The sequence below is a fragment of the Aspergillus multicolor genome, assembly GCF_047715735.1.
Source record: "Aspergillus multicolor strain CBS 133.54 unplaced genomic scaffold BDW74scaffold_1, whole genome shotgun sequence".
NCBI classification, from domain to species: domain Eukaryota; kingdom Fungi; phylum Ascomycota; class Eurotiomycetes; order Eurotiales; family Aspergillaceae; genus Aspergillus; species Aspergillus multicolor.
Window position 1 is genome coordinate 1,863,843 of NW_027395952.1, and position 12,983 is coordinate 1,876,825.

At 51.3% G+C, this 12,983-nt stretch overlaps 6 protein-coding genes across 6 annotated transcripts; 3 read left to right on the forward strand and 3 right to left on the reverse strand.

The window, feature by feature from the left end:
* Positions 1-180: 180 nt before the first annotated feature.
* On the forward strand, positions 181-1,749 carry BDW74DRAFT_172651 (hexose transporter protein; the record flags this gene model as incomplete). Its single annotated transcript, XM_073727609.1, has 1 exon — positions 181-1,749. The coding sequence occupies one exon, from the start codon at positions 181-183 to the stop codon at positions 1,747-1,749; it is 1,569 nt and encodes a 522-aa protein (XP_073589911.1).
* Positions 1,750-2,240: 491 nt separating this feature from the next.
* On the forward strand, positions 2,241-3,930 carry BDW74DRAFT_6045 (cytochrome P450). The gene is made up of 3 exons (XM_073733269.1): positions 2,241-2,428; positions 2,481-2,924; positions 2,981-3,930. The coding sequence occupies exons 1-3, from the start codon at positions 2,253-2,255 to the stop codon at positions 3,894-3,896; spliced, it is 1,536 nt and encodes a 511-aa protein (XP_073589912.1). The 5' UTR covers positions 2,241-2,252; the 3' UTR covers positions 3,897-3,930.
* Positions 3,931-4,669: 739 nt separating this feature from the next.
* On the reverse strand, positions 4,670-5,176 carry BDW74DRAFT_172653 (uncharacterized protein; the record flags this gene model as incomplete). Its single annotated transcript, XM_073727610.1, has 1 exon — positions 4,670-5,176. One exon carries the CDS (start codon positions 5,174-5,176, stop codon positions 4,670-4,672), a length of 507 nt encoding a protein of 168 aa, XP_073589913.1.
* A 3,900-nt stretch (positions 5,177-9,076) lies between these two features.
* On the reverse strand, positions 9,077-10,134 carry BDW74DRAFT_142524 (uncharacterized protein). The gene has a single exon (XM_073722739.1). It carries the CDS (start codon positions 10,123-10,125, stop codon positions 9,169-9,171), a length of 957 nt encoding a protein of 318 aa, XP_073589914.1. The 5' UTR covers positions 10,126-10,134; the 3' UTR covers positions 9,077-9,168.
* A 585-nt stretch (positions 10,135-10,719) lies between these two features.
* On the forward strand, positions 10,720-11,235 carry BDW74DRAFT_172656 (uncharacterized protein; the record flags this gene model as incomplete). Its single annotated transcript, XM_073727611.1, has 1 exon — positions 10,720-11,235. The coding sequence occupies one exon, from the start codon at positions 10,720-10,722 to the stop codon at positions 11,233-11,235; it is 516 nt and encodes a 171-aa protein (XP_073589915.1).
* A 903-nt stretch (positions 11,236-12,138) lies between these two features.
* On the reverse strand, positions 12,139-12,976 carry BDW74DRAFT_172657 (uncharacterized protein; the record flags this gene model as incomplete). Its single annotated transcript, XM_073727612.1, has 2 exons — positions 12,139-12,903; positions 12,965-12,976. The coding sequence occupies 2 exons, from the start codon at positions 12,974-12,976 to the stop codon at positions 12,139-12,141; spliced, it is 777 nt and encodes a 258-aa protein (XP_073589916.1).
* Positions 12,977-12,983: the final 7 nt, after the last annotated feature.

Here is a 12,983-nt window from a genome sequence, read left to right on the forward strand (position 1 = left end):
GCGATATTGCGGGGTACCATGCCCTAAACCAGATAGGGTATACAACGTCGGAATAAGCCAGTCTACGCTGGAGGGTATAAGGGCCAGAAAGGCCTCAGCTGTGCCAGAAACATTCCTACTTTAAGCAGCTACTTCTCAGCATTCCTACCATACTCTACTAGCCCTTAGCTACCAGCCAACATGCTCTCCCACTCCAACCACGACACCTTCGAAGGCCTGGTCCTCAAGGACGTAATCCCAACCGGCCGACCCCCCTGGTACCGCGACACAACACTCATAAAACTCAACGCGCTCCTGCTCTGCGCCCTTCTCACCCAAATCGCGTCGGGCTATGACAGCAGCATGCTAAACGGGATGCAATCGCTGCCCCAGTGGGTCGACTACTTCGGACAGCCAACCGGCACCAGACTGGGGGCAATGACATTCGGACCTACAGGCGGGACTCTCATCTCCGTGCTCATCTCCTCCCAACTCTGCGAGAAGTTCGGTCGTCGGTACCCCATCTGCGGGGGATCTCTGATCATCATCGTCGGGGGTATCATCCAGGCAGCTGCAGTGAACTACGGCATGTTCGTGCTTAGTCGATTCATCGTGGGCTTCGGGCTCGGTATCGTCGCAACCGCTGCGCCACCACTCCTCACAGAAGTCGCGTACCCAACACATCGAGGAAAGCTCGTCTCGTTCTACCTCGTCACTTGGCCGCTCGGCTCGCTCATCGCAGCATGGGTAACCTACGGGACATTCAAAATGGACAATTCAGACTGGAGCTGGCGCATCCCGAGTGCCTTGCAATGCTTCTTCTCGTTAATCCAAGCAATTCTTTCCTTATTCGCACCCGAATCCCCCCGCTGGCTGATCTACCAAGGACGCCGCGAGGAAGCACTGAACATCCTAACAAAATACCACGGGCACGGCGACCCCGACTCGCGACTAGTACGCTTCGAAATGGCCGAGATCACTGCAACCCTGGAAATGGAGAAAGTACAGCGTCTGTCCCGGTGGACGGAGTGGCTTTCTACGCGTGGAAACAGACACCGTCTGTTCCTGGCCTGCTACATCCCCGCCATGCTACAGTGGTCCGGGAACGCACTGACATCGTACTATCTCGCCAAAGTGCTTGTTACAATCGACATCACAGACCCCAAGACGCAACTCATCATCAACGCGTGCTTATCAGTCTGGGGGTTCCTAACAGCAGCAGTCTTCGCAACAATGGTTGACCGGGCCGGCCGCCGCCGCCTCTTTTTGCTAGGAATGTCAAGCATGGGCATCGCATACATAATCTGGACGATCTGCAGCGCTCTGAACGAAAAACACAATTTCGAGGATAAGGGGTACGCGGGCGGCGTGCTGGCCATGATCTTCGTCTTCAGCGCAGCATACCATATGTGTTCGCCCGTCGCGCCAACATACATCATGGAAGTCGTGCCGTTTTCGCTGCGGTCCAAGGCGGCGATGATGTACCAGCTCACGGGGAATTTAGCGGGACTCTATAACTCCTTTGCGAATCCCGTTGCGATGGATGCGATCTCCTGGCGGTATTATATTGTCTGGTGTGTTATTATTGGGGTTAATTTTGTCCTTATTTGGTTGTTCTTTCCGGAGACCAAGGGGAAGGGGCTTGAGGAGGTCGCGGAGATCTTTGATGGGCCGGATGCCCTGGCGGGACGGAATGCGATGAGGGAGATGGGGCTGGATGGGAATCCGGATAAGGCTGTGGCTGGGGGGGCGCATGCTGAGAGAGCTTGAGTAACAGAGATCTGATCAGGTATGAATGTAATGGCAAAGGGACTGCTAGTCTGAGATGCTTGTTGTATATAATCAAGACAAGATGTTGAGCTGAGGGCGAGACAGGCATGGTAAACTGGGTACGCAATACCATTCCATCAACAACCAATTTCGATCTATACCTTTAACTCATGTCTTCTACACAATACAGGTACCAAAGTGTCAAACAAACACCATTATTGGCTCCAGGCCCAAATCTGAAGTCTGGCGCCATGTAAGCGACCCAACGAATTATCACAGCCTCTACAGCGCCACTATCCTGGAGAAGGCTTGCAACCGAGAAGCTCTAATTGGCCGAGAAGCCTGGCCCCCTGCGCCGCGCGGCTTCCGGCCCCACTCCCGTATTGCCGTATTCGATCCAACGGTCGGTGCGGCTGAGTCGGAATTCTGTTTTAACCTGGCCCTGTCCCTGTTCCTGGATCATGCCAACTTTGTCTGTGTAACGTTTTCCAGAAAACTCCGACATGCTCGAGCTCTACCACCTGGCGCTCATCGGCGCCGTCACAGCAGTCGGATTCCTCCTCCACCGGCGCTTGAACCGCGATCCGCGCGAGCCCCCTATCGTAGGCAGTACAATCCCCATCGTCGGGCATATCATCGAACTCTTGCGCCATGGAACTGGGTACTTCAACATGCTTACGTGCGTTTCCTACCCATTCCCATAAACATACCCTATCTAACCTCGTGGCTAGCGAAAAACACCCCCACCCAATCTTCGCAATCGACCTCCTGCTAATAAAAATCTACCTGGTGAAATCTCCCGCCATCCTCGCCGCAATCCAGCGCACTAAAGCCCTAACATTCGACCCCTTCGTCACGTTCACGACGGAGCGGCTCGCTGGGATCCGCGGTCCCGCGCTCGAGGCCCTTCGCGAGAAACAGTCTGGCGGCGGGGGCGGGAACCAAGCGCTCCTGCATGCGATGCATCCGACGCTAACTGGGAAGCCTCTGGACCGGATGAATGAGCGCATGGTGAGTCTGCTAAGTCCGCTTGTTGATGATTTGGTTAAGCAGGGGGAAAGGGGGGCGGTGGATTTGTATGCCTGGTGCCAGCATGCGATTACGTTTGCGAGTACGGAGGCGTCGTATGGAAGGCTTAATCCGTATAAGGAGCGGAGTGTGGAGGATGGGTTCTGGTAGGCAGCATTGCCGAGTAGCCCTCTTATCTGAGGCATGAGTCTAATGTACCCAGGGCCTTCGAAAGCAGCCTCTCCCCCCTAATCGCCGGAATCCTCCCATCCCTGACCGCGCGCAAAGCTTACCAAGGCCGCGAAGCCGCATACCAAGGCTTCCTGAAGTACTATACAGCGGAGGGACAAAAAGACGGCTCCGAGCTCACAATCGCACGACACAAGTCCCTGTTCGAGGCCGGTCTGTCCGTGTCCGACATCGCACGGAACGAAGTCTCCATGGGCCTGGGCCTCCTCTCCAACACCGTCCCCTCCTGCTTCTGGATCCTGTACGACCTCTACCGCCGTCCTGAGCTGCTGAATGAAATCAGGACTGAACTCCGCACAAACGCCCTCCGCGTCGATGAAAACGGAAAACATATAATCAACATCCCCTCCATCCGCGACTCCTGCCCGCTCCTCGTCTCAACATACCAAGAGATCCTGCGCGTGCGAAGCGCATCATCTCCAACGCGCATCGCAACAGACGACGTTCTATTATCTGACAAGTACCTAATCCGCAAAGGCAGCGTGATTAGTATCCCCGGTCAAGCAATCGCCCGCCGCGACGACGTCTGGGGCTCCAACGCGCTGGAGTTCAATCCGCGGCGGTTCATTAGGACTGCTGAACACAATCCCCGTCGAACGGGCGGGTTCATGACGTTCGGCGTGTCGCCGGTTATTTGTCCTGGCCGGCACTTTGCGAGCACGGAGATTCTGGGTGTGGTGGCGATGATGGTGTTGAGGGTTGATGTTTGCCCTATTGCTCAAGAGGGGTGGGTTGAGCCGAGGATTAATTCGTTGGCTATTGCGTCGGGGATGAGGCCTGTTCTTGGGGGGTTTGAGGTGGAGATTAAGGCGAGTGAGGGGGAGAAGAATGTAAAGTGGGATGTTGAGGCGAGGGAGGGGAGTGGGGTGTTTCCGTTGATGGTTGGGTAGGGGTTTTGCTCTGCGCCTTGCAGTTGGGTGTCCCTCTATACTGAGTGTAGAAACTATATATGAAACATGGAACTACCTATACCGTACATACATTAATCTAGAAGTCTTAATTCGTGTGCATTATTCACGCTTTCGTGGCGGGTTTATTCTCTCAGAGATATATTGTCTGCGAGAGGACTTGTGAGTTGTAGTTATGTATGTTTTGATAAAGCGTTAGGTTACAGAAAGATCGATTAACACAGAAACTCTTGAGAATATCAAGTGAAACCAGGGAGCACAAAACTGAACCAGACAATTGCACACCAAGGCATATTTAACCATTTCTTGAACTAAACAATATACTTATGGCTTGAGCAATTATTATAAACTGTCCAGGAATGTGCATATGCAGTCCAGGGCTAACTGATACAACAACATTAACATTAACATCACTCTGACCAGCTTAAAGTGCAACGGGGGTATCGGATACAAATTAGGTATGGAAAACTGGAAAAGGCATGTTTGGCTCGTGGTGCTTTTTCACACCAAATCATCCAATCCACTCCATATCCCGCACCATAATATCCCCAGCAGTGACCCACTAGTAGTTCCAATAAACGGTAAGTGATTTGTCTAGGATAGATAATTGGTAATCAGTCCGAAGCATTGATGGTCATATAAAGCGACTCTCAAGGAGCACAAGTGCCAGAGTCAGGGTCACAGTTGGCCAAGCCACAGTATTCACTTGAGCTTCTACTGTATAGTAAGAGACGCAACAAGGTTAGTGACAATGTCTAAAGGCTAGGAGAACGATAGTTCCAAATAGATGAAGTAGAAATTGAATGAACGCACCAATAGCCATATTTGCTACAGCAGTCGCCAAAGTTCGATCCTGCGCAGGTATACCCAGTATCCCCACCGCAGAGACCATTGGGGGATACGGTTAGCCCAGAGGCTGTCGAAGCTACAGAAGTCGTTGCAGTTGTTGAATTCTCGCTCGCTGTGGTTGCCGTTGCAGATCCACCGGCGCTGGGACCCGGAGTATCGACAGCCGCGGTACTGGGGTAGGAATAATCGGACGTGTCCAGTGTGATGCTGTAGTTAAATGCTCTTGTCGGGATTGGCCCGTTCACGGGAATTGCGCACACGCGGTCGTACTCGGCCATCCATTCCTCATTCGCGAACATGGCATCGGTCAGGTCGTTCTCGTCGGAAATATTGTATCGGGAGTAAACGTCGTCGCATAACGTGTAGGTTGAGAGCGCGGACAGGAGGCTGCTGTTGGTCAACGTTGGGGCCATGGTGGTGGTGTTCGTTGGCCAGGAGTAGTAAGAAAAGCTGCGGGAACCGAAAAGTTAATGCACGTCCGTAAGCAACTCTAGAAGGAGAGCGATGGAACGGTATCTTGTAGTTCAATTTGCTCTAACCGTGCCATTTATGGGAAAGGAGCTCGCTAGCTGGCTGTAGGTTGCCGTGCCGACCGTGTAGTTGTCGTATGTTTTTATATTCCCCTCTGCTTCGACGCACTGGTAATAGTCTTAGAGGATTGCTTAGCGGCTTAGGAGAAGTTGACTTACGTAGCTGTTACCAAGCCACAGATTGGAGCATTTCGAATCGATTTGAGGGTTGAGGAATCTCAAATTGGCCAAGGAGATCTGGAAGAGTGTCTCGATAGTGCCACAGTTGTCCCCAGATTGGATGGTGTACCAATGTTCACACTCAGTGTTTGATGTGGTCACAGCATCAGTTGGGACGGGACTTTCTCATGAATTAGCTTGGTGCGCCATAACTCTGTAGGTAGCAGTTCATGATGTGCGAAAGGGATCTCAGGAACTCACGCGGCAGTGGTGACTATCTTCAAGAGGAAAGACGAGTCCAACTCTATTGATCCTGGAGGGCTGATGCATATGTACTTCTCCCGCACTCCAGAGAGATCCGGACTGGCGGCATTGATGTTGCGATTCCAAGACAAGAGCTGAGTTTGCGAGACGCTCCTTGCAAGACTGTCAATGATACTGGTCAGGGTATCGTTGTACTGGACCATATGCACTCGGCACACCTCGGGGAGGCAAATGTCCGCGCCCGCTGCTAGATATGTGCAACCACTGTCAAGGCCATTGAGGCTCGTCAGAGCGCTAGTGGAGACATTTCGGGTGGCTGCGATCTCATTACATGTGTCTCCGGACTGCACCGTATAAACCGTTGAGCTGTCGTCGGTAGTATTACAGCGTCTAATTGAGGTCGATGAGGGAATGGGCGATGAAGATGCTGTCGCAGATGGCGTATAGGTAACAGAGTAACCACTTGTTGAGCAAGCTTCAACCTGATTCTCAAGTACCGTGGGGCTATAAAAATCTTGGCCGTCTTGGGAATTCAAGACGATTCTGAGATAGTTCAGATAACAGAAGCTGCACTTGATCGTAGTAGACCCGTTGGCAGCTGCCTCCTGTAACTACGTATTACAGTAGGTTCCTGTCGACGAGTCCTTCAGGCAAGTAGCGTCATAGCGCCATATCATACTTTTCCCGCCTCCGCGGTGAGTTGAACCTTGTTGGTAATGTTGTATGCCTTATGCGCAGTAGGTAGCGCCGGGTCCAATAAGTATGATCAAATGGGGATCTACGATCACAAGATGGCCCCCACAAAGAACTTCTTGCGCCTCGCCACCAAGTCGTGCAAGGTTACGTTCGTGGACTCTGCCTCGCTCGCCAGGAGAGGGCTCGACCCATTGAATGCCGACGATTGGGAAATTGAAGGTTAGTGTCTCGCACGTCCGCTACCATTTCGTGTATCAACAGGTGCTGACTACTGCAACAGAAGTCGTAGTGGACGAGGACGAATCCCAGGGCGACGTCTACCTTGATGCGGAAAAAATCAATCTGGAGAAGACTGCTTGGGAAGAGGTGCCGAACTCGGATTCAAAAAAGCACCACCATCGACATTTGCGGCGGCATGGTCATACCCACTAGTTCCTTGATCTATATACGCATCACTCTACAAAATGCACCTTGGCCAAATCATAGTCTTTGGCCAGTCCCTCTCCTTCTTGTTCGGCTTCCAGATAGCCCGGCGCCCATTCATTCAACAGTTCCTCCACTTCTTCGCGGTCCCTGTCAATCGGGTCATCCGTTTCTTGACTGTACGGTATGGCAATATCCAGCAAGGGCAGCCGCATGTCCATCCTGTATTTGACCCCATTAGCGCCATCATTGAACTGCAATAATTGCCGACCACGGTAAATGCGACCGTCTCAAATTACCCCTCTGGATACGGCACCCAAATCCTCGGATCTTCATCGTCCTTGGGCCCGTCAAAATGCGCCATCACCTCTTTCAGCGGCTTCCCCAAGCCAACGACCCTCCTCCACGCATCCGGCAAATCAACCGGGCGCACCCTATGCGCAACCTCAGGCGTGCCATCATCATTAAACTCAGCAGCGATCACAAGCCCCCTCTGCAGCGCCCGCTCATCCGCCAGAATGGCGGTCGGGTTAGAAGGCGCAAAAATAGCCTCGCCTGACTGATTGAACTGCACGACCCTGAAATCAGCGGGTTCAAGCGCTTGATACCGTTTAAAGTTATCCAGCGTGATCTTTTCGCCATTTCGGGGAGGCAGCGTGAACACTTTACTGGCGATATGCTTTTCCCACTCGTAGTCGAAAAACATGAGGAGTAGCTTTACCCATAGCGCGTGCGAGGTTGAGCCCGGCGGCGCCTTGGTGATGAGATAGCATGCTTCATTGTTGTCCGAGTAGGCACGACAGCCGAACTCTCGCAGTTCCTGCGCACGGAGTCAATCATCATGTGAGACCTCAGTAGGAGCCAACCAAAGCATCGGTATACTATGGTAGCACAATGTGTCTTTCTTACCTCCCTGTTAAAAATTGCCTTGGTATTGGCTGCTTTATTGCTGTATTCCTAATTATCCATGGACGTCTCATCGTCAGCCCAGGTAAACCCAGAATCTTTCAATGATCAAATCTGCACCTGCGCCTGTTCTGGCCACCCCTTGATAACAGCCGTCTCTATGAGAGCGAAAGTGGATGGCGCAGGACGACGGTGATGCCCAAGGAAAGCAAGGCAAGATTGGAACCAGGGTCTAGGAAATCGGACTTACATCTCTCACGGCCTGCTCAGCAGTGACCCAGGCTATGATGAGTGACCGCCGCTGTTCGACCTTCGCCTCATCGTCCTCGTCTGCTTCTTGCACCCAATTCTCGCGCACGAATCTGTACCACCCGCGAGAGGCTGTATGGCTGGATATTTTCTCCGTGCTTATCTTGATGTATGAGGGGATTCCACCCGGCCAGAGTTTCGTTGGTGGGTAGACTCCCTTCAATCTGTTGTAATAGGTGGAGTATGCTACTCAGGGACGGTGTTGGAAGGGCAAGAAAGAAGAAAACTGGGAACTTGGAATATATAGTGAGTTACTTTGGTGCATGCATTAGGAATTAGCCAGGCACCTGCATGCCCTGTGAGTTATGCTTGTAATACCAATACACCTCATGTGTGCATGTGAACATGCCCTGTACAAGCTGGTCGTGCTTTACCTATGTCCGCACTTTGAACCCTGTCCTGGTGTCCTGTGTTCGATGAATATCAATTAAACGCCTCCCCAGACCCTATAGATCAATTCGTTATTCACAGGACTCTAAAAACCTGTAGAATCAACATAAGGATTAACGGTCTCTAGCCGTTTAACCTCGAGCTAAGTGCTGTTTAGCAACATCGAAATTTCCACAGTCACTTGGTTACAGCTGTGTCTTCGGTCCGATTGGTAGTCTTCATGAGTATATGGCAGGGCCCGTATGACTTTCCAATGGTTCCCCGACTCGACCATTGCTCGGTACAGGGAATTTTATCTGGTAGGTATGGCATCACAAGGAAGGTGCGACCGTGGCCCGCGCGTGCGCTCAAGCGTTCCTTCCTGCTTCGGTACGTTAGGAAATATGGTATGGCAGGGAAGGTACGACCGACCCCCCCGCGTGCGCTCAGGCGTTCCTTCCTATTTCCACACCAAGGAAATATGTTAGTGTAGCAATGGAGTCACTATGGTATTACTTGGCATGTATCAATCTCTTACCCCAGGTCAAAGCCTGGTGCAGTGAATTAGCGTAGTGGAAACTTTCATTAATCTTCTTACGCACATGAGCATCCTAGCCATTTATCAGCGCTATCTAAGTAGGTAGGAGAGGCTATAACTACTAGCGCGAAAAGAATAATTTCATACCTCTATCTTGCAGAACTCTGACACCCTATATATAATGCCTGGCAAATAAGTCAAAGATACCTTATCAGAACAACCTCCTTCCCCTATTCCTTCCCTTCGTCAAATAAACTTCTACAATATTTCCGTCCTTATTATGTGCCATCCCCGTCCCCTCGTCATAAACACCAATTAAGCCCTCGGGTACATTTTTAGGACAAACCTCTCTCATAGAGTTAAAGCCCAACGCACAATACAGAACCCACAGACAGTTCATATCAACCCTCATGAACCCCCTATACCCCTCTGCGGCCCCAGACTCGTGCGGATACCGCCCATCGACCATGTTCACCCAAGCCTCACCAAGACGCGTCTGATCAGAACTCCGCGCAATCGAGTCCAGCGAGCGCTCGTCGATAACGAGGCATCCTCTGAACCGGTATTCGCGCCCCTTACTAGCGCGGAGATATTCTGAAAAGTGGGCGCGGATGGCCTCGGTTGAGACGCCGTCCCAAAAGCGTTTGTCGGAGAAGATAACGTGTTTCCGCGATTCCTTGAGTAGGCGCTCTGGTGTGAGATCAGACTCCCTGAGGTCAAGTTTCTCTCTCTCTGAGTTTAGATCCGCGGCTATCGAGCCGTCCAGATACGCATCAATTTTCGCCAGGACTATCGGCCAGAGTCTATCTGACTCAGGTGTGTAAACCGTCCGATAAATGATAAGCCCCCACGGAAAGTGGGACTCTGCGGAATGCATCAGGAAGCGCGCTGTCCGGCAGTTTTTGGTTTGTTGGTACCAGGGTGCTTCTCGCCAGGTGTTGTCGTAGTATCCCGTGAACTCAGGGTGTGTCCAGTGCTGCGGCCAGGAGGGGTGGTGGTAGAAGTCGAAGTCGTCGAGCTCGGTTACTAGGGCGTTAATTTGGGCGGGGGTTTGTGGGCTCGGGGTGGAGGAGGAGGGAGAGGAGACGGTGTCGAAGTGGAATATTACTAGGTATAGAAAGAAAAGGATGAGGAGAAGATAGTAGATAAGTATCAGACTGGGTTCCATGGTTGGGCCGTAGTAAATGCTAAAGATTAAAAAGTTGATTTCAGCAAACGAGGTGTCTTATACCGCGCTTGAGTTTAGGCAGCTAGTTGGGTAAGGGTAGCTTCAGGCAGAAAAGACAAGAATGCCAAGACTAGGTAGGTATAGGTATGCCCTGGTGGTGTCAACTAGAGAAGAGATTCGTTATTTTGCATCTATTCTTGAATACTTGTGCACTGCGCGACTAAACGATTACTTTCACAGATAAACCTTCTACCAATCTCTGTGCAACTTCTGTTATTCGTTGATGACCTGGTTAGTAAGACCAGATAACCCACTTAAGGTAGGGTCTTAGCTAGACCCTGTGCGCTGACGGGTGGAGACCATTTATACTGTTTCTGGGTGTGTTTTGCGAGCCACGAAGCCCTAATGCGCCACCTGCAGCAACTGCATATACTACTAGGAATTAAGTGCACATTCTAATATATATCCCTACTCCTCCCATATTCCCTTCCAGTATTTTAGTATTTATCTGCTTACCACCACCTCTACAAAGAGAGCTATCACCCCAGGCCTGCGCCGCCGACATATCCGGAACAATCCGCCTCCGCAACGAAAATGCACCTGCTTACGCCCATTACCGTCGCCTCCGCGAGCCTTTTTAGTATCCTCAGTCTTGCACTAGGTGCGACCTCACTGGCGGAGTATCTCAAACAACGCAGCTACCTCGTGAGTCTTGTTCCTAAAGCCGACATCAACGACATCGCCTATATCGGCGCCACCAGCTATAATATCTGCTGCAGCACTCTATCCATATTTGCCCCAACCATCACTATTTGGTTCATCCGCCCTCTCAGCCAGCAGAGCACCGCTATCTATCCTTATCGCCTCCGCATTGCCTTGGGCGCACTAGCCCTAACCGCCGTCCTGGGCTTGGTGAATGCGCTTATCCTCACCATCATCACGGCCACAAAATCCGTGTCCTTTGGGGACAGTGTCGGGCCGCGGGTAACAGCGTACCTAGGCGCAGCGGCTGATGCGCACGGTACGCCCGTCCTGTATCGGCGGGATGCGGTGGCGATCGCGACTGTTGTGTTTGCTTGGCTGGGAACGGGCTGTTCACTAATTGGGTAAGACTCATGTCTTTACTAATAATGCTAGTATACATTTTGTATTGGTTTCCATATTGACCATTTATAGATGCGTGATGTTGTTTATGATGAAAAGTAGCACTGGGGGTTCACAGGCGGGTCTGCGTTCTAAGGATGAGAAGTCCACCTGGCGAGAGGATGCGAGTTCGACTGGTGGATCTGAAGCTTGAAAGTTTAGGAGACCTGTCAAGGGGGCCAGCAACGCCTTCAGGCGCTGCCACAGGAATATTCATGGCTAAATAGGTCAAGCGTCAGGTTGCAGAAAAGTGGACCTCTGTTTCAATACAGTTAAAGAACAGTTTTCATTATGATGCTGACGAACTTTGTCCTTGCATGCGTGCTTCTTCTATTCCTGTGTCAATAGACAAAGCACCCCTAGGTCTGATCTCGGTCATGCCTGATACCCTGATTTTTGAGCCATTAACGAGGACGCCTTTGTGTCCAACTACCCAAGGGAGCAGCGTCGAACGGCTATCTTCGCGCTTCATAGATAGAAATTGAGTCATATGGTTGCTGTAACATACGTACATAGTGATGCGACATTACATACATGCTGGAGACTTGACAATATCTGCGGAAATAGTCATTTGCAGCCTGCGGGATCCTGTTTGATACCCAGGTTATACTCGCACCTTGACAATAAATGGCCTCCCGAGGTCAACTCTGCTTCTAAGGTATCCAGAAGGTACAGGTGCACTTGAACTCAACGTAAGATCCCCTCTCCATGGAAATTGCATCTTATTTCGCAGTAGACCCATAATGGACACCATTTTCCCTTAGTCGGCTTGATTTGGTTAAGGGTGGCCGGTGATGAACAGAACCACGCAGCAAATCCCCGGATGAGTATCTTCTCCTGGAAAAAACTTGCAATCGCATTCAACGGCTTTTACTCCATGAGTCCATGAACATCATGCGTTGCGTGGTATAGCAATAGATACTCGCGTATAGCAAGACGTTCCACGCGAGCCCTAAGGTCAATCCACCAAATACACCGCGCTTTGCCGTACCATAGATACAGCAGCAAGAGCGCCACCGGGTCCCTGTTTTGCAGCATAACTATGAACGGTCCCTGTATGCAGCGCGTGAACAGCTGGGTTTGGCCCGTTGTCACCTCGGTGTCGGAGAGGTTCAGGATAGCGGACACTCCATGTGCAGCGTGATAGTACGGGTTACTCTGGGCTGTCGACGATTCGTTGAGAGAGCACACGGTAGCCAAGGCACTTGGTATACCCTCTATTCCGCGCTGCGGCAATGGCGAAAACATAATATCGTAGCTCCCCTTCATGACGCAAAATACGCTGTCTGATCGTAACGGGTTCACGAAATCCCACAGTGCGTTCTTCCCACTGCTCATGGCCAACCAGTCCAGGTCATCACCGTTCCTCGAGGGTTTAAGAGGCCATGACTGTTCCGCAGTGGCTGCGTCGGGCGAAGAGAAGGTTAGGATCGCAAGGGCAGCCGCGGTGCCCCAGATCACATCTTTGTCTGTCGATGTGGCTGTTAGTGGTTCTTTTAAGCGTTTGTTGAGAAGGACTGTGGCTTGAGACCAGTGATGGCACTCTTCGATGCTGCGAGTGCTCATCCCTGAATTATTTAAATATCGGTCGTATGTAAATGCCACGGCTAGCGATGCATGCATTAGGCAGGGGTACTGGAGAAATATGTCAGTAAACATGAACTACCTATTGCCTTATTATGAGAACTCCGCTTACTGTAAAAGCCATTTTCAGT